Raw genomic sequence first — 20,163 nt, 5'->3', positions numbered from 1 at the left:
GTCCCAGCCACTGACTGAGCCCCGCTCCTGGTCACACACTGAACCCTGACTCAAAGGGCAACAGACGAGAGGGTTGTCTACGTGTTTGTGAATTTACTGTGCACAGGAAGCAATAGCGTAATGACAGGGAGAGCCCATCTGTCCCTCTGCGTGGCTCAGCTGGAGTATAGGCACAAAGGGACTTGGAGCCTTCCCCCACTCCAGAGCCCTCCATGGCTCCCACTGACTCCATACCAGCCCCTATGCCAGGCCCAGAGGCCACGCCCCGCCCCCCTGTGTTGGATCCCCACTAGGGTCCACAGAACTGCCAGGGACCACAGACACCAGCAAGCCCTCCCCTCAGAGCACGGAGCCCCCCTGCCCAGTGCTCCCTCACACCCTCCTCCTGGCCTCCTGGCCCTCACCGTGGCGGGGGCAAACAGCAGGCTCGGTGGGAAGGAGCACAAATATTGACCAAAGCCACTCTCGGTGTTTGCTCTTGGCATGAATACTTCCTCTTCCTCGACATATCCAGTGTGGGGCGCATTGACTGACAGCCCGCGGACACAAAGGAGGGAGATTCTCAGCCCCTTCTCCCTACAGCAGTGGCCAGCATGGTTGGGTGAGTGCCTGAGACATGCAAAGTGCTCTGCCAGCCACTTTGTCTTCCTCCCCCAGGACAGGAGTGGTTCTGTTCACCTCTAGAGCCAGTGCCTGGAACATACCAGACGCTCAGTGAGTATCTGTTGAATGAATGGATGAATGAATGAATGAACAACTGAAGGGCCCTTGTACCAATTCTGGGGGAAGCATTTCAGGGCTTCCCCTTCACTGAATATTCTCAGAGGTACCGTATGAGTTTCCTATTGCTGCAGTAACAAATTACTACAAACGCAGTGACTTAAAACACAAACTTATTATCTTATATTTCTGGAAGTCAGAAGTCCAACATGGATGTGGCTTGGCGGAAATCAAGGTATTGGCAGGACTTTGTTCCTTTCTAGAAACTCTAGGGGAGGATTCTCTTGCCTGCCTTTTCCAGCTGCCGGAGGTTGCTTTCACAGGCTGCCTTAAGGCCTCATCAACTTCAAACCAGCAAGTTGGGGCTGAGGGTTCCTCATGCTTCCACCCATGTCCCTTCTGCCTCCCTCTTCCATTTACAGACCCTTCTGGGATAAGCCAGAATATTCTTCTATCTCAAGATCAGCTGATTAGTGGGTGACCTTAATCCCATCTGCAAGCCCCGGATCATCTTTGTTCTGTAACCTAACACAGTCCCACGTTCAGGTTCTAGTTTGCAGGCCTTCCTGAGGGGCAAATCTTTGCCTTGTAGGCTAAGTTGGCCCACAGCAACTTAGCCTACAATTTCAGCAACCACCACCCAGGGGCAAAAGGAGTTCCTTTTAGCTTCACAATCCAGATAAACTCTCCATCGGCAGGGCTGACAGGAAAAAAACGAAGCCAGACCTTTCCACTCTGTTATGCTTTTATTTGTCTCCAGGAAATGCAGAATTTTATTAAAACAATAGCATATGCAATATTCTGTGTTCCGCAAAACGTCCACCAGTGAGCAGACCCATATATAAGATGCCTTCACGTGCGGCCTAAGCAGATGGCAAGTCTGGGAAGCTTGGAGCAGGGAAGGAGCTGCAGGGTGAGGGGCACAAAGAAAGCCTGGTCTGGGTATTGGAGCCTCCGCTCTGCTCCTGCCCAGCCGCTGAGATCCTGGCATGACCCTCCCTGTCCTGAGGCCTCATCTTAAAAAGTGGAAAGTGGGTCAGAATGGGTTCAGCCAAGGAGGAGTTCCGGAACCAAGCTAGAGACTCGGCAGAGCCCTCCTGCCCCGCCGCCCCCTGCTCTATGAGGTCACAGTGCCCACAGCTCCACCTGACCTGGTGAGACCCCATGCGGCCCCTGCCAGGGAACGCTAGGAGCTGGTGGCAGCGGCAGCCACTTCTCCCTCGCCAACTCCCGCAGAGCCCCAGTACCATTTCCCCTCGATTTCCTAGAGAAGAAAATCTATGCCACGGTCCTCAAGGAGCCCCGTGGACCCGTGTGACCCACCGGAGGACGTCATCCGGCCCAGGAGGTAAGGATGGCAGCCCCCAACCCTGCTGCCCGGTTCTTTGCAGTTTACCCAATGCTGGCCCTCGGCCCTCGGCCCTCTCCCCGGAGATGAGTGGGCATGACTGACGGCCTTCACAGAGGCAGCGGCCAAGGTCGGGAAGGTTTGGCGGTTGCTTTCCTAAAATCTCCCCGCCAAGGGAGTGGAGGGGCAGTCATCCCTTCAACACGTGCTTACTGAGCACCTATTGTATGTGGGCACTGGGCAGGGTGCCGGGGACATGGGCTGCACCGGCCCCCACGGAGGTCCCAGGCTAGTGAGGGAGAAGGCGGGTAAGTGGGGAAATGCTCACCTCTGCCTATCGCTTGGGCCCCCAAAAGGGGGCGTGTATATTCCAAGAGGGTATGGAAAACAATCCCCTGCGTGAAGGGGAGAACTTACTAGAACTTCAGTGTGTATATTTTCAGCGCATCCTCTTTTGATTTCTATTACTTGGGAATATATGAACAGATTTGCACATTTGAAAGAGTAAATAATATTCATGTGGTATTATATATATAATTTTTTAATTAATTATTTATTATTAATTATTTATTTATTTGACAGAGAGAGATTGAGATCACAAGTAGGCAGAGAGGCAGGCAGAGAGAGAGGGGGAAGCAGGCTCCCCGCTGAGCAGAGAGCCTGATGTGGGGCTAGATCCCAGGACCCTGAGATCATGACCTGAGCTGAAGGCAGAGGCTTAACCCACTGAGCCACTCAGGTGCCTGTGTATATATCATTTCTTAAGAAATAAACATAAATACATTGGGAGAAGGTGTAATAATTAATGTTCAGAGACCATTGTCTTAAGAAATTTAAAAAATGTGTTATCTCACACACCAAAAGTTCCCAAGAGGTGGGTCGCTCCAGAGCACGTCAATTCCATGGGTGTGCAGTGTCCCCGAGACCCAGGTCCCCACTATCATTTTGCTCTCCCTGTTGGCCTCCCCACTGTGACAGCTGGCTAGTGCAGCTCCAGTGGCCCAGAGAAGCATGGCTGTCTAGGTACAAAGAGAATGGGACTTGCTTCCCGTGGGTCTCATTTTAGCAACAAGAAAGTCCCTATACCCAGCCCACCCCACCCCTCACCCCTGCAGACCTCCCCCCAACCCAATAAGCAGCAAGGCGCTGGGGGTAGGCTTAGAGCAATCAGGATTATCGAAACTCACACAGGGTAGGAGGGGGACAAGGGACCAAAATCAGCCTCCTGCCAGCGAGGGAAGGGATTGGCTTTTGGGTGATAACCACCGGTGACTGCCACAGCAGATGGAGTCCTCTTGCTGGGAGACCGAGCAAGTCAAAAGTCTCAAAAGAGACTTGGGTTTGCGGTCGGTCAGACTTGGCTGTGTCCCTGATTCACAGGTTGGGGGTCTCGGGCAAACTTCTCTGCACCTCATTTTCTCAATCTGGAACATGGGGGCACCACGTTTCTTGAAAATTATAAAATGGGATTGTGAATCTTGTCATCCCCAGGGTCGCCCCAAGAGGCCGGAACACCTGCCGGGTAACAGAGGACAATTTGTCGAACCCGAACCCGAGTGAGCAGGGATGGGAGGGGGAGCCCCGGGTCTTTGTGAGGAGCAAGGAGCCGAGGCTCAGAGATGTCCAGAGGGGCACCCCGGGGCCACCCAGCGAGGGGCGGGGTGGGGAGCAGGGATGTCCGCCCCCAGCTCAGGGTGCTTCTCTGATGTCTGCAAGGCACAGGGTCCCTGAGGCTGGCCCTGACATGACAGCCCCGTGCTCTCTGCAGGTGATGCCTTCGTGTTGCCCGTCCGCCTCAATGCCCCAGCCCCGGGCCTGACCCAGTGCCTGCTGGCCTGTGTGTGTACGTATGTACTGAGTACCGCCCTGGCCTTCAGCGTGGGCCGAGGAAAAGGGCCCAGCCACAGGCTGTGCTGACCTGGGGAAGTAAGGCCTCCGCTTGGCTGCCGGGGAGGGAGGGAACTCTGAAAGTGTCAGGGGTGTCATTCCAGCCAGGATCTCTTTGGTGGCTGGAGAGAGGGTGTCGGAGGGAGACACGCCGTTTGGAGGCAGAGCTGTCGGGCGCTCCCCTACTCGACCACCTGCCCGGGCCCTGGACCAGGAGGCCATTGGTGAAGTCATGGGAATGGTCTGATGTGATGCACCCTCACTTCCGGAACATGGTCTGAGCACACCCCAAAGTTCGGCCACCTGCCCCTCCACTTACTCGTCACCCAGTCGTTTCTCGGAACATCTGTTGTAATAGCCGTGCACCCCGTTAGCTCAGCCAGCCAGCCATTCAATGAGTCAACCATCAGTTCCCCCCAACCTTTATCTGCTAATATTCACACCCACCCAGTCGTCCACCTGTCCATCCTTCTAACTAACCTTCCATTTACTCATCTGTCTTCCTACTCGGCCAACTTCCAAGCTGTTGTCTCACCATTCTTCTGTCCGTTCATGCATCCTCCCACCTACTTATCTATCCTGAACCCCAACTTTTTATCCAGTTCCATGCTGGGCAACACAGGGCCCCCAGGGATAAACCAGACAGGGACCCTGCCCTTGAGAAGCTCCCAATGTCTGGGAATGGGCAGAGGCACACCCCAGACTTCTTGTGCTCTGGAGTCACTGTGAGGTAGCCATTAACTGCTAGTCACAAGCCAGGCTCACCTCTAGGACCTGTCCTCCCTCGGAGCTGGTGCTGACCCGTAAGCAGAGCAGGGTTACCCTGGGCTCGATTAGAAAATTGGGAGGGTCTCCCAGCAAGAGGGCCTCACCCCCTGCAAGGCTTTGTAGAGTAAGAACAAGGGTGCAGCTGTTCACGGCTCTCCTGCCTCCTCCGCAGCCTGGATCACCTGCCTGGCCTGCTTCCTGAGGACTCAGGTTCACCAGATTCTGTTCAATACCTGCAGGTGGGCACGAGCAGGCGAGGGGAGGCTGGCGGGGGAGGTTGGGGAACGGGAGCTGGCAGGGGGAGGCTGGCAGGGGGAGGCTGGAGAGGGGGAAGCTGACGGGGCTGGGAACATGCAGCGGGCTACCATGGCAGCCCCCTCACTGGTTTGAACCTCCTCTTGATCACCAGACCACAGAAGACATCCCCAACCTGGCTTTTATTATATCCTCTCTCCTCAGAATGTGACTCCCTCCTTTGCCTGCAGCCTTCCAGAATCCTTCCCCATGCTTCCTTTTTGAGCTGCCTCATTATGCATCCTGCTGTGGACCCACTGGGCCAGCAAGGCTAGGGTTCTTACCCCCTGGGCCTGCTATTCCTGTTTATGCCCCAGTACCTTGAAACATGCTGTTTTTCCTGCTTGGAGTGCAGGTCCCATCCTTTCCCTTCACCTTTCTGGTCCATGCAAACTCCTCCAAATTCCTACAGAGCTTTCCACATCATTCATTCACTTAGAGTTTGCATTCCAAACATCTTAATACCTATTCTGGACCCAGCCTTGACTCTCACCACTCCTGAGCTCCCAGTCAGAGGAAGGCAGACAGACACCAAAATCAGTGGTAAGAGGAGGAGGTCAGTGTTGACTCTGGAGGTCACAGAATGAGGGGATGTTCATTTGTGCTGAGCTCTGAAGGATGTGGTCACCAGGACAGAAGGGAAGGGACAGACAGTTTGCAGATAAAGGGTGTGAAGAAGATGTGGGTGACCACTGTCAGTGGATCTCTGATGGCCCCAAATACTGGGTAAGAGCTTTCTTTCCCTGTGATGCTGTGCAGCCCCAGGACTCAGCCAGCATCTTGGAGTGGGTGTCTCACTGCCCAGGGTGGGTCCTGCCCTGCCAGGTAGGAAAAGGGCAAAGGCCAGGCCAAGACTTGCTAGCTTGTGCAAAGCCCTTCTTCACCTTGACTGCTGATTCTCTGTCTTCCAGATGCAAGCTATTCTTCCAGAAGCTCATGGAAAAGACAGGTGTTCTGGTCCTCTGTGCTTTTGGTACGTTTCCAGGGCCCTGGCCCAGGTGGAGGTATCCCTGAGCTCTCACCCAACCTGGGGAGGGAAAGAGTGAAGGCTCTGACACTGACTATGTCATCCTAGGCAAGACAGTGACCCTCTAGGAGCCTCAGTTTCCCCATCTGTCTAATGAGTGTTGCTGTGAGGAGTAAATTAACTGATGACCAAGGAAATTTTTGGAAAGCTAAGAAAAGCCTTGAAAACTGTAAAGTTCTCCCCCAACCATGACACGATAATTATTACCGACTTCTGAGTTTTCTGTGGCTCCTTCCGGCCACTGCTATCACCTCCCACATCATGGCTTTACTTTCCCAAGCAAAGGGATCTCCTCTCTCCACTCAAGCATATTGGCCCAGGGACTTGGGGTCCGGGGAGGGGTGTGGATTTCCTAGGAAATTAGAAATTCCTAGGAAACTTAACCTAACAAATAACATTTTTTAAAATAACAGCTTTATTGAGATATAATTTGCATACCATAAAGATCACCATTTTTCACATGTCTAATTCACTGTTTTTTAGTATATTCACAAAGTCCTGCACCCATCACTACTATCAAATTCCAGTATGTTCACTACCCCCAAGAAGACATTCCTTAGTCCCTATCTATCATTTCCCATTCCCCCTCACCCCAGACCTAGACGACCAATCGCTAATCTACTTTCTGTCTCTATGGATTTGCCTATTCTGGGCATTTCATATAAATAGAATCATATTATACTATGGGGTCTTGGTGGTTTCTTTCACTTGTCATTCTGTTCTCAAGGTTCATCCATGGTGTAGCGTGGCTCAGCATTTGACCCTTCTTTATGGCTGAAAATATTCCATGTATGGATATGCCACATTTTGTTTGCCCATCTACTGTTTGATAGATATTACAATTCTTTCTGCTTTTTGACCACCATTAATAATGTTCCTGCAAGTGTTCCAGTAAAATGTTTGTGTGGATATGTGTTTTAAATTCTCTTAGATATGTATTTAGAAGCAGAATTGGCTGAGTTATGCAACAAGTCTCTACTTAACTATCTGAGGACTTACCAAATTTTTTTCCAAAGTAGCTGCACCATTTTACATTCCCACCAGCATGTATAAGGGTCCAATTTCTCCACATCCTCACCAACACTGGTTATTATCTGTCTTTTAGTTTAGCCATCTGAGGGTGGTGGTGGGTATCTCATTGTGGTTTTTAGTTCATTTCCCTAATGACTAATGATGTTGAGCATCTTTTCATGTGCTTATTGGTCATTTGTAGATCTTCTTTGGAGAAATGTCTATTCAGATCTTGGCCCATTTTTAAATTGGCTTGTCTTTTTGTTATTGACTTGTAAGAGTTTCTTATATAGTCTGGATACAAGTCCCTTATCAGATATACAATTTGCAAGTATTTTCTCCCATTCTGTGGGTTGTCTTTTCATTTTCTTGATGACACAATTTTTTTAATTTTTAAAAAAGATTTTATTTATTTATTTGAGAGAGAGAGTGAGCAAGAGAGAGAGAAAGCGTGCACAAGCTGAGGAAGAGGCAGAGGAAGAGGGAGAATCAGACTCCCTGCTGAGCAAGGAGCCTGTTGTGGGGTTCAATCCCAGCACCCTGGGATCATGATGTGAGCTGAAGGCAGATGCCTAACTGACTGAGCCACCCAGGCATCCCAAATTTTTAAAATGTTGATGAAATCCAATTTATCTATATTTTCTTTTGTCATATATGTGCTTTAATGTCAGATGCAACAAACTATTGCCTAACTTAAAGTTATAAAGACTTACTACCACTTTTTCTTCCAAGATTTGTATAGTTTTAGCCCTTACATTTAGATCTATGATCCATTTTTGTGCTAATTTTTGCATATGGTGTGAGGTAAGGATCCAACTCCATTCTTTTGAATGTAGATATCCAGTTGTTCGATTTATTGAAAAGACTATTTCTGCCTTATTGAATCGTCTGGCACCCTTATTGAAAATCAATTGATCATAAATGTGAAGGTTTATTTCTGGGTTGTTAATTTTGTTCCCTTGATCTATATGTCTATTTGCCAGTACTACCCTGGATTGATTGCTATAACTTTATAGTAAATTTTGAAATCCAGAAGTTTGAGTTCTCCAACTTCGTTCTTCTTAAATTATTTTGGCAGCCTGGGGCGCCTGGGTGGCTCAGTGGGTTAAGCCGCTGCCTTCGGCTCAGGTCATGATCTCGGAGTCCTGGGATCGAGCCCCGCATCGGGCTCTCTGCTCTCTCGGGGAGCCTGCTTCCTCCTCTCTCTCTGCCTGCCTCTCTGCCAGCTTGTGATCTCTCTGTCAAATTAAAAAAAAAATTATTTTGGCAGCTATACTCCTTTACATTTCCATATGAATTTTAGGATCAGTTTTTCCATTTCTTAAAAAAAGTCTACTGGAATTTTGAGAATGATTGCATTGATTCACAGATGAATTTGGGGAGTAGTGTTAGCTTAACAATATTAAGTTTTCCAATCCATGAACATGGGTTATCTTTCCATTATTGATATATATCTCCATGTCTTCTTTAACTTCCTCCAATTATGTTTTGTCTCTTTTAGAGTGCAAGGTTTGCACTCTGTTAAATTTATTCCAAGTATTTTCTTCTTTGAGATGCTATTGTAAATGAAATTGTTTTCTTAATTTCATTTTCAGATTGTTTATTGCTTGTGTTTAGAAATAGGATTGATTTTCATATACTGATCTTATATCCTTGCTGTTCTGATACTGGGCAATACACTCAGCCTTAGATACTTTAGGATTCTTTATGCAAGGTATTGTCATCTGCCTTTTATTTATTTTTCTTGACTAATTGACCTGGCTAGAACCTTCAGGACAATGTTAAATAGAAACAACAAGAGTAGGGGCACCTGGGTGGTTCAAGTAGGTTAAGCATCTGCCTTTGGCTCAGGTCAAGATCCCAGGGTCCTGGGATAAAGCCCTACATTGGGCTCCTTCCCCAAGCAGGGAGCCTGTTTCTCCCTCTCCCTTGCTTGTGCTCCTCTCACTCTCTCTCAAATAAATAAATAAAATCTTAAAGAAAAGGAATAGCAAGAGTAGACATACTAGTCTTGTTCCTTATCTCTGGAAGAAAGCATCCAGTCTTTTACCATTAAGCATGTTGTTAGCTGCGGGTTTTTCATACATGGGTTTTACCAGATTGAGAGAGTTCCATTCTATTCCTGGTTTGTTGATTGTTTCACAATCAACATAAATTTTAAAGACTTTTAATAATGGCTTGAATGGTAGGATTTCAGGTAGTACAGAGATCATAAAATGCAGGGAAGACCATCTTATTTTCTTCTCTTCATCAATTATCCCCAGTAGAATTGGGACAGGGGAAGGAGATGGGACATGGATTATTTGGTTTATGTGAGACACTTTGCATAGATGATATTGTTTGATCATGAAGTGGATATTACTGTTATTCCCATTTTACAGAGGAAGAAATTTAGGTATAGAGAGATTAAGTAAGTTCTTCCAAAGTTGTGCAATGTTAGTGCCAAGGCTGGAATTTGAATCCAGATACCTTAATGCCAAAGCCCAAGCTTTTAACCTTTCATCTTAAATGGCTTCCTTTCATTCTCTTGTCCTCACAGGATTCTGGATGTTTTCTATGCACTTACCATCCAAAATGGAAGTCTGGCAGGTGAGTGTGTGCTCTTTTCAGGCCCCACCACTGACTAACCTCACTCCAACCAGACAATGTTGCCTCCATCAGCTTCTCTCACTCTCACCATATCTGGACTCTAGTCAGTTCCTGACTCATCCCAGACCCAAATCTCTGCTCCTGCCACAACACCTACCTGGAACCCATCTCTCCCACCAAAATGTGACTTTAAAAGGTCAGATACAATAGTTCTTGTTCTTACAGAAGGACTCTCCTCTAACTCACTCCCAGAGGTGACCTATCTTTCCTTTGCCAAGTCTCCCTCCTAAAGTGGGAGAGTGAGGATGGAACACAATTCTCTCTCTACACAAGGCAGTTTGTTCTCAAATGAAATGAGACCATTTGCTTTGTAGTTCCTGGGGAAGAAAGAGGAGGAAATCAGTGGCCAGAGATCCTTGTCAGAGGACAGTAAAAAGTTTCAGAAGGCCTAAAGAGAAAAGGGATCTGAGGAGCTTGTCCCTCCCTCTCCTCTTCTCCCCTTTTAGACTCCTTTAAATACTTCAGGATCCAGCTAAAGTGTAACTTCCTGCAGAAGTTACAGGTGGAGGTGATGACATTCCCCTTTCCTCCCACAATTTTCTGTAATCATGAATGCAATATTTTGTAATCATGACTATTTTCCCAACTGTATCGGGAGCTCTCTTGAAGACAGAGCCAGGTCTGATTCATTCCAGTGATGTCCACCTAAGGGCTGGGGCACAGTGCTACCACTATCAATGTTGGTTGACTGATGATCAGATGGAAATGTGGAATGGAGAGAGAATGGATGGGACAATGGAAGTGATGAATTCAGGGATGTGGGGAAATGGCTGTGGGGATAGATGAATGGATGAATGGGAGATTGGATGGATGAGAAAATGGACAGATGGAAGGGCAGATGGGATATACAGGTGGATAAATGGATGGATGGATGGATGGATGGATGGATGGATGGATGGATGGATGGACATATGGTTGCTGAGAGGTTGGATAGATGGGAAAGTGAATGGTTTGGTGAAAGAGTCAATATATAAGTTAAGTTATATGGACAGGAGGGTGGATGAATAAGGAAATTTGGATAAATGGAAGAGTAGATGAGTGGGAAATGTGTTTGGATGGATTAGTAGATGGGTGGAAGGGTGGATGGATGTGGATGGATGGATTTTAAATGGAGGTTATATTGGGTTTTGGATAGATGGTAGGTGGGTGAATAGATAGATTTATGGTTGTGGGAGAATGGATGGATAAAGTTCAATTGGGCCCAGATTAGGCCATCTGAAAAAGATCCCTTGCTTTCCTCAACACCCTACCAGGATGACAGCATAAATAGTCCACTGCAAAGCTTGAGGTAAGAAGAATCTGCTAATTATCACCTAAAGAATAATCTGCTTATTATCACCTAAAAACCAGAACTATATCTAGGGCCTGTGATGTATTGCCTAAAATTTTGGGCTCTGCCATCAGACCAACCTAGATTTAAATCCCAGCTCCCATACTTCCTACCTGGCTAAATTTTTGCAAGCTACTTCACTTCTCTGGGCCTTTGTCTTCTCATTTATGAGATGAAGCTAACACCCACTTTGCTCTGGGTAATTATGAATATTAAAGAAGATGCAAAGTGTTCCGAATAATTCCTAGCCTAAGGTTAGTGCTCAGCAAATGGTAGCTGAGTAGAAATTTTAACTAACAAGATACCACCTGGTGGCAGCATCCTTAATTGCAAATAAATATTCAGGAATATTTGGAAGGAGTAAGTTGAATTTTAAAATATTCCAAGTAGGAAGAGGAGCATGAGTAGTATTTCAAAGATAAGAACCTGATGGATAGGCCAGGAGAGTGAGAAAACGTGATGCTAATTCTCTGTGGGCTGACTGACAAAAGCAGAAGCTGAGGGTGACAAGAGCAGCATCACAAACCAGTTGGTCCATGTTTTAACCCCTTCCTCTTAAGAATGTACCAGGAGAAGGTGCGGCATCACACTGGGGAAATCCAGGACCTCCGAGGTAACATGACCCAGCTCATTGCTAAGCTCCAGTTGATGGAAGCCATGTCAGACGAGGTGAGATACTGGCCATTCTCCTCCCAAACATTTGACTTCTCTCTTTGTTTAATGCCTTATTTCATTTCTCAAGTTTTAGTGGAGCACATCCCCCAACAACTTCCTGGAAGAGAGTGAAATAGGAGACTTATTAATTTGCTTAGAACTTGCACATTTGAAAATATCTTTATTTTATTCTTGCCTTTGATTGATAGTTTTGCTGGGTATAAAAGCCTTGCTAGGAAAGTTTCCCCTGAAAATTTTGAAGGAATTCCACTACTGTGTTCTAGTTACACTGTTGCTGTTGAGAAGTGTAATAGTGCTAGTATTGGTCCTTTGAGTATGGTCTGTTATTTTTTTTTCCTATCTCTGGGAGTTTGTAGGGTGTTCTTCTTATTTCCAGTGTTCTATATTTAACCTGTTTGGGGTGGGGTTGCTGAGCTTATTGGATCTATGGGTTGATGTTTTTCAATAGTTTTTTAAATTTCTTAGCTATTATTTCTTAAAAAAAATTATTTATTTATTTGACAGAGAGAGAGTGAGAGAGGGAACACAAGCAGGGGGAATGGGAGAGGGAGAAGCAGGCCTCATGCTGAACAAGGAGCCCGAGGTGGGGCTTGATCCCAGGACGGTGGGATCATGACCTGAGTTGAAGGCCGATGCTTAATTATTGAGTCTCCAAAACACCCCAGCTATCGTTTCTTAAAGTACTGTTTCTTCCTCATTATCTATCTCCATTCCCAGGACTCCAGTTACATCTATGCTAGATTTTTAGAGTGTGTTCCATGTAATTCCTATGCTATTACCTGGCGTGTTTTATTTTCATTCTTTTTCTCTATATGCTTCAGTTTTTGATGTTTTCTATTCACATTTCTTCAGGTTCACTAATGATCTAGTATTCTGTTCTGTCCAATCTACTATTAATTTTTTTCCAATAAGTTCTTAATTTCATATGTTGCATTATTTAGTTCTGAAATATACTTTTGATTCTTTTTCATAAATTTTAATTCTGTGGTGAAATTCTCCAACATAATTCTCTAATAAATTTTATTTTCTTTTATTTAACATATTATCATAGTTATTTTAAATCCTTGTCTGCTAAATCCAATATTTGGATCATCTACGGTCTTTTTCTATCATCTGTTTTTCTTTGGAGTATCTATCATATGGTCCTGTCTCTTCATGTCTAGATATTTTTTTGTTTTCAGGACATTGTATATGAAGTGATTATATGCTCCAGATATAAATTATAACTTCAACTAGAGAATGTTCTCCCTTTTCTTTGTAAGGAAGATGAGTACTCTGATCACTTCTATGTAGACCTTCATTCAGCTGATTCAGACCTGGCTTGCAATTTTTGAAAGATTTAGTCAGAGGTTAAGGGTAACCCTTCAATATCCTGCCCATGCAGCTTCAAACTTTTGGTAGATCTCTTAATGGGAAAGACTGACCACATGTCTGAGGCTTCCCAAGTCTCCAATTTTGTCTTCCAGCCTTGCATCAATGCAAAATCTCTGACCCCAGGGGTAACCTCTGCCAGGGACAAGCTTGGATTCTCAGCCTTTAATTGTGCCCATGATTGGTTTAGTCCTTAGGTGCAGCTACAGCTTCTCAGTATTTATTCACCACTCCTTCTAGGGCAGTGGTTCTTAGAGTATGACCCCCGTACCAGCAACATCAGCATTACCTGGGGAAATACTAGAAATTTGAGTTAATGGGCCACCCCCCAACCTACTAAGGATGGGAACCAACCATCTGTGTTTCAACAAGCCCTCTGAATGATTCTGATATATACTAGGAAGATGTTTGTAAGGCTTTAATCTCTCACTTAGGTTTATTTGAGGTCCCCTCACTAAAAGGGACTTAGTTTCCCAAACGTTGTGAAACTGGGAAGTTTTACTCTGTCTTTCAGAAGTTTTCAAGTAGCTCTTTAACCTCTTCCACAGTTCTGGGTTGCAATTAACATCTTATGGGGAAACTATTCAGGTTTGAGGCTCATCAAGTTTCTACTTTTGTCCTTTTAGTCCTTTGTGACTATTAAAATCTTTGCTGCTTTCTCTTTCACCAGTAGCAGCCCTTATTCAGCCTAAGCCCAAGTCTTCAGCCCATGCCCAGAATTAGCAAATGCCCTCAGGAATTAAAATATTGTCAGGAAATTTCAGAATGGTTCTCTCCTCTATAGAATTTTAATCCTTCTTGTCCTCATTGCTCCCATAGCTCAGTGGTGGCTTTAAAATATGATTTATAAACTATATGGCTTTTCCTAGTTGTTTTTATAGTGGAAGAATTGATCCTCTTTAATTTACTAAATCTTACCTGGAAGCCCTACATCTCACCTTACATCTTAAATGTCATGATTGTATGCCTATGGGCTGGCTACCCTTGGGACCATTACAATGTGGAAATTCATGTCTTTTAGCCCTAAAAAGTCTTCTTTACTCGTGTGATTAAATGGGTATTTTCCCCCCAGCCATATCTGTTTTATTCTCATTTTTTAAACTCCTATTGTTTGGATGTTAAATTTCTGAACTCATCTTCTGTATTCTTCCAATTCTCCCTTTTTTCTTCTCTTTGTTCTGAAATTGAGAACATGATCTCAACTTTATCTACCAAAACTTCTACTGGGTTTTTTGTTTCTGTTAATATATTATGAATTCCCAAGAATTTTCTTTTTTGCTCTCTGGGTGTTCCTTTCCATAGATTTCTATTCTTATTTTATGGATGAAATATATTTTCTAACATTTTGGGGGTTTGTTTGTTTGAAGATTTTATTTATTTGACAGAGAAGGAGGGGGAGCAAGCACAAGCAAAGGGAGTAGCAAGCAGGGGAGGAGCAGGATATCCCCACTGAGCAAGGAGGCTGATGCGGGGCTCCATCCCAGGACCCTAGGGATCATGACCTGAGCCAAAGGCAGCCACTTTAACCAACTGAGCCACTGAGGTGTCCCCTTTTCTTACCTTTTGGAGGTTAAGCAGGTCATCAAACTTTCCAAGTTTCCACATCAACAAAACAAATCATAATAACTGTCCTGTAACACCGTGGCTAGTCTGGTTACTCTTGTCACACATCAAACCACTCCAAAATTTGGTGATGCAAAACAATAATTTGATCACTCTCAGAGATTCTGTGGGTCAGGGATTCAAGCAGAATGCTATTTTGTTTGCCACTGTTCCACAATGTCTGAGGCCTCACCTGGGAAGACCTGAAGGCTGGGGTGACTTGGCAACTCTATCTGGACCCATCTGGAAGTTTCTTCACTCACATGTCTAGAAGTTGATATTGGTTATCAGCTGGGAACTCAAGGCTGTTGATGAAAGCACCCATACTTGGGGTCTCAGTGCTGTGTGGTCTTCCTCACAGCATGGTAGCTGGCCTCCAAGAATGAGTGTCCCCAGAGGACCAAGTAGAGCTGTAGCCCCTTTTAGGCTTAGCCCAGAAGTCACATGGCATCACCTCTGCCGTAGCCACAGGCCCTCCCAGACTGATGGGAGGGAACTTTAGTTTAGTATTAAAGTCATATTGAAAGAAAAGTATGTCACAGGAGACTTTGCTGTGGCCATTTTGGGGAAATACAATATGCCACAGTTTTCAAGAGTCTGATACAAATAATAGCCAGCCTTTCCTGAGCACCAACTAGGTTAAGTGCTTGCAGGCTGTATCTGGCAGGAGAGCTAGTAGCTAAGAGCCCAAATGCTGGAACCGAAGTGCCTGGGTCTGCCTCTTACCAGCTATAGGACTTCGCACGCGCTACCCTGTTGTTGTTTTTTTTTAAGATTTTATTTATTTATTCATGAGAGACAGAGACAGAGGCAGAGGGAGAAGCAGGCTTCCTGCTAACAGGGAGCCCAATGCAGGACTCGATCCCAGGACCCTGGGATCACAATCTGAGCCAAAGGCAGATGCTTAACTGACTGAGCCACTCAGGTGCCCCCCTACACTCCCTTTTGTACCCTAGTATTTTTATCTTTAAAATAGGGGTGATCATAGCACATACCTCCGAGGGTTGTTATGAGGGGCTAAGAGTGAACACATGGGACACCGAGGACGGTCCTGGCACACAGGAGCAGCCTTATAAGTCCTGGCTGTCATCCCCACAGTAGCAGGAGGGGGACACGAGTATCATCCCCGTGTTCCAGACAAGAAGGCCTGGATTCAGAGGGGATGTAACTAGCCCCAAACCCCTCAGCAGTGAAAGTCTGTCTGACCCCAGAACCCCTGCCACTTCACTTCACCCAGATTCCTGTCCCACGTGGGACACCCTGTCATGGGGCATGTGGAAGCACCGAGGAAAACCAGTGTAGAGGTGGGGTAGGGTGGCTCTGTGTCACCTGGGCCTCCTCACAGTGCAGCAACTGGGGGAATCTTGTGCCAAGACCAGCCACCGTCTCCACAGGCAGGGGTAAACAGTTAAGGACAAGGGAGTTCCTGCAGCTGCCTGTCATCTGGCGTGAACACACACGGGGACGTGATCTGGGGACGTCAGCACACAGCTTGTGTTTTCTATCTCCTTAGCAAAAAATTGCCCAGAAAATAATGAAGATGATACAAGGAGATTTTATTGAAAAGCCAGACTTTGCCCTAAAGTCTATAGGTAAGTGAGTCCCCCTCGCCCCCCATCCCCCACTAATCTGCCCTCCTCAAGTTTCCCCAGAAGCTCTTCAGACGATGGATTTCTGTTCGGGTCTGATGCACTCTCTGCTACCGGAAAGTTCACGGTCAGAACTAACCTCTGTCCCCCAGATGATTTTCTTGCTACAATTTTCTGTTGTCGAAAGGGGAGCTGAGGCAGGGAGAGGAGGTCCCCACAACCCGTCTACCCATTCACCATCCTCCAGACCCAGAGGCCAGCAGAGCCACACCTGCCCCACGTCGGGGAGTCTGATCACATAAAAACCAACTGGGGACGATTGCAAGTGGGAATCAGTGCTGTGGAAAACCAGAGCAGGTGGTGGGGAGAGAGGGGCCCCGGGCAGAGGGGTGTGCGGGAGGACCTTTGAGTTGCGACCTGGCCAGGAGGGAGAAGTATTTCAGACCCAGGGGAGCGCCTGTGAAGTTACCCCCATGTGGACACAGCAGGAGCGCAGGAGGAACATAGGGAAGAAGGTGAGGTGGGGTGGGCAGGGGGCACTGGCTGGCTGGGCTAACCCAGACCCAAGGGCATGAGGGGTCAGAGGGCATTGGCTTAGGCTCTCAGGGCAGGAGTGCCCTCCTCTGTGAAACAGTCCTAACAATAGCCGTGGAAATAATGAGGTTGACATCAACACGGAGGGAAGGACTTTGGTGGGCTAACTCATCTCCTCACATCAGTCCTGTGGGGTGGACGTTAGCATTCCTATTGGTGCTACTCTTCTTACTCCCATCTCCCAGAGAACACTGAAGTCCAGAGAGGGCCAGTGACTCACCCAAAGTGCTTGCCTGGTGCCTGGTCCGGGCCCAACCTGACCCTCCCTCCCATACAGGGGCCTCCATCGACTTTGAGCAAACGTCAGCCACATACAACCACGACAAGGCTCGCTCCTACTGGAACTGGATCAGGCTGTGGAACTATGCGCAGCCCCCGGACGTGATCCTCGAGGCAGGGGGGATTGGGGGGATGAGGAGAGAGTGGTAGGGGTGTGGTCAGGGTTCTGGGAGCAGGATCTGGAAGCAGACACTGGGGGTGCGCACAAAGGGGGTGGGGCCCCAAGGTTGGGGGAAAGGTAGGAATAGGAGACAGAAGAGGCAGGGGCAGGGAAGGGCGGCCTGCTTTGGCACTGGAAGGAGCCCCCGCACCTCCCCCTCAAGACTTGAGGGTCAAGGAACCCTCACAGCCCCAAGCAGGCCCCTGCCCTCCCTGTGCTGGGCTGAGGGAAGGCTCATTCTGGCTGCCAGCTCTCAGGGGAGCTTCCTGGAGTTGGTGGTGTTTGAGCTAAGCTTTGTCGATGGAAGATCTGGCTCATCCAGGAGGCAAAGGGCAAAGGAGGTCCAGGGAGCCAGGGTGGGACGAGGAATTCACCTTCACTCACCCACCCAGCATAGCCCCCACTGCACCTGCCCCTTCCAGCCCAACATGACGCCTGGCAACTGCTGGGCTTTCTCGGGGGACCGAGGCCAGGTGACCATCCGACTCGCCCAGAAGGTCTACCTGTCCAACCTGACACTGCAGCACATCCCCAAGACTATCTCACTGTCAGGCAGCCTGGACACCGCTCCCAAGGACTTTGTCATTTACGTGAGCATGCCCCAGCAGGGAGCGAGGCTTGGCTAAGGGGACAGCCTCTTATGGCGGGACTCTAGGCACTCCGTCTGCACAACCCAATGTGCTAGGGGGGCCGGATGGGGCTCTGTTAAGGCTGAGGGTGACCAGGTTCTGAGTTGATCACAGCCTTTGAGGTTGGAAGATAAGCAACTACCTTATTTCAAGCCAAGCTTTTCAGAGCCAGTTTGGTCTTCAGATGCCATTAACAAGGAAACTGAGGTCCAAAAAGGGTCAGGGAAAGACCCAAATCCTACAAGTCAATGACAGTTAGGAGAGAACCCTCGGGCTTTTGATTCCCAGTAGAATGCTCTTTCCTAACCAATATTCTGTCCTGCAATGGAATGATGCCCAACGAGGTAGGGAGTTCCCCATCCTGGGAGGTATGCAAGTCTCGGCTGCAGAGGGGCAGCACCCTCTGAAGGCCCTGCCAGATACCTGATACTTTTTCCTTGGTTCTGATTCTACAGGGCATGGAAGGCTCTCCCAGGGAGGAGGTATTCCTGGGGGCATTTCAGTTTCAGCCAGAAAACATCATTCAGATGTTCCAGCTCCAGGTAACTGAGAATAGCAGCCCGTGTTGAGCACATATTGAATGTACACATGTGCAGGGCTTTCCCCAGGGAACCCCTTCTCACCCCCCCACCGGGTGTGCACAATGGTCACCAGCCCACGTGACAAGCGAGGGAACTGAGACTCAGAGTATGGAGCCACTGCCCAGGGCCAAAGTGGGACCCCGAGGAGATCCATCCAGCTTCTAGGATTACATCATTTCCCCCAGCCTACCTACTGCGGTTCCTCCAGGGACAGCAGATGTGGAACAGGCTGCTGCTGGCTTCCAAATTAACATCTCTGTGCTGGGAGGCCCCGTCATCAGGTCCTGATCTAACAGAGGCCTGAAGGGGTGGAAGCCGGGAACAGCAGCAGGACTGTGAGGGGTGGATGGTAGAATGGTGCTGAGACTCAGGCTGACACTGACCCAAACCCCGACCCCACAAATCTGCGTGATCTTGGCCATTTCCTTCCTCTCGGGGCCTCAGGTTCCCCTTTGTAATTCCCTAGAAGGTTCAAAGCATCCAGTGAGATCTCAAAGGCCAAGACCCCAGCTTTTGCGTGGCTCCATCCCTGAGGGGAGGGTGGGGGGTAAGAAGAGGAGGAGGCAGCTCTCACTGAGCGAGTGTCTACCAGGTGGCAGGCCAGTTAGCTCCAGGACCTTGTTTCATGCCCACAACAAACCTGGGAAGCAGATATTACCCTTCCATCCTACAGAGAGGGGAAACTGAGGCCCCACAGGGGGCAACAATTTGCCCTTGGGTCCCACAGCCCTATGTGCCAGGGCCCGACGGCTGGGATGCTTTCTCAGTCACAGTATATCTGTCCTTCTGGCCTCAGCAACTTCCATCTCAGCCCCTGAGTGTCAATTTCCTGTGTGGCTTCAGGATAGTCCATTCTGCTCTCTGAGCCTCAGTTTTCCCACCTGTGAAATGGGAGAGTTCCCTTCCACCCCCAAACATCCCTCTGGACAGGCAGAGTGGAAGCCAACGGATCCATGTCTGTGAGTCTCTTCCAGAACCAGCCTGCCCGAGCTTTTGGGGCTATCAAGGTGAAGATATCGAGCAACTGGGGAAACCCACGCTTCACCTGCCTGTACCGGGTGCGCGTGCACGGCTCCGTGACCCCACCTAGAATGCCCTAGAGAGCACCCGAACCAGAGCCCCCACCCCAGAGAGATTAAAGTTTATTCTTCACAGCCCAGCCCAAGTCTGAGTGTTTCTTGGTGCCAGAGGGATGGTGGGCTACCACGTGGTATCTGAGGCCATGGTCTAAAGTGTCCAGGCCCCCTTACAAGAGCTTCACGAGGCCCCATTTCACAGAGGCAGACATTGAAGACTCCAAGCGAAAACTCGCCAGAGGTCGCCACTCACAAATGCAGCACCAGGATTTAAAGCTAGGCAGTCTCCCCTGTACCTAAGCCATCTCCCTGGCTTCACATCCCCTGGCTCTGCCCCTGACTCAGCTGTGACCTTGGGCAAGACCTGGCCCTCCCAGGGCCTCAGTGTACCCATCTGTACAACAGAACAAGATTGTGGCTGTTGTGTCAAATGAGGTGGGGGATTAGATGTCCCACCCTTGCCCACCACAGAGTGTTCCATCACACAGACCATCTACTGTGTGACATTAGGACACACACCCTCTGTGGACCTGCTTTTTCCCAGGTATTACATATCTATTCCATGTTGGGCCT

The 20,163-nt window shown here is 48.0% G+C and overlaps 1 protein-coding gene across 1 annotated transcript; it reads left to right on the top strand.

Annotated features, from left to right (window-relative positions):
• The first annotated feature begins 1,863 nt into the window (after positions 1–1,863).
• On the top strand, positions 1,864–19,667 carry SUN5 (Sad1 and UNC84 domain containing 5). Its single transcript, XM_047747186.1, has 13 exons — positions 1,864–2,068; positions 3,560–3,624; positions 3,837–3,911; positions 4,896–4,962; positions 5,929–5,990; positions 9,595–9,644; positions 10,958–10,992; positions 11,595–11,703; positions 16,196–16,274; positions 17,143–17,258; positions 17,727–17,894; positions 18,389–18,475; positions 19,489–19,667. Exons 1-13 carry the CDS (start codon positions 2,001–2,003, stop codon positions 19,612–19,614), a joined length of 1,107 nt encoding a protein of 368 aa, XP_047603142.1. The 5' UTR covers positions 1,864–2,000; the 3' UTR covers positions 19,615–19,667.
• Positions 19,668–20,163: the final 496 nt, after the last annotated feature.

Source organism: Lutra lutra, chromosome 9, assembly GCF_902655055.1.
Source record: "Lutra lutra chromosome 9, mLutLut1.2, whole genome shotgun sequence".
Taxonomy (NCBI): domain Eukaryota; kingdom Metazoa; phylum Chordata; class Mammalia; order Carnivora; family Mustelidae; genus Lutra; species Lutra lutra.
Note: the sequence above shows the minus strand (reverse complement) of the source record. Positions and strands in the feature narration are given on the sequence as shown.

Bases quoted from the DNA above. Each gene is read 5' to 3' on its own strand.
- SUN5 (XM_047747186.1), top strand. From the start codon at position 2,001: ATGCCACGGTCCTCAAGGAGCCCCGTGGACCCGTGTGACCCACCGGAG. The intron at 11,704-16,195 runs GTGAGATACTGG...CTATCTCCTTAG, and splicing joins TGGAAGCCATGTCAGACGAG to CAAAAAATTGCCCAGAAAAT. The intron at 16,275-17,142 runs GTAAGTGAGTCC...CCTCCCATACAG, and splicing joins CTTTGCCCTAAAGTCTATAG to GGGCCTCCATCGACTTTGAG.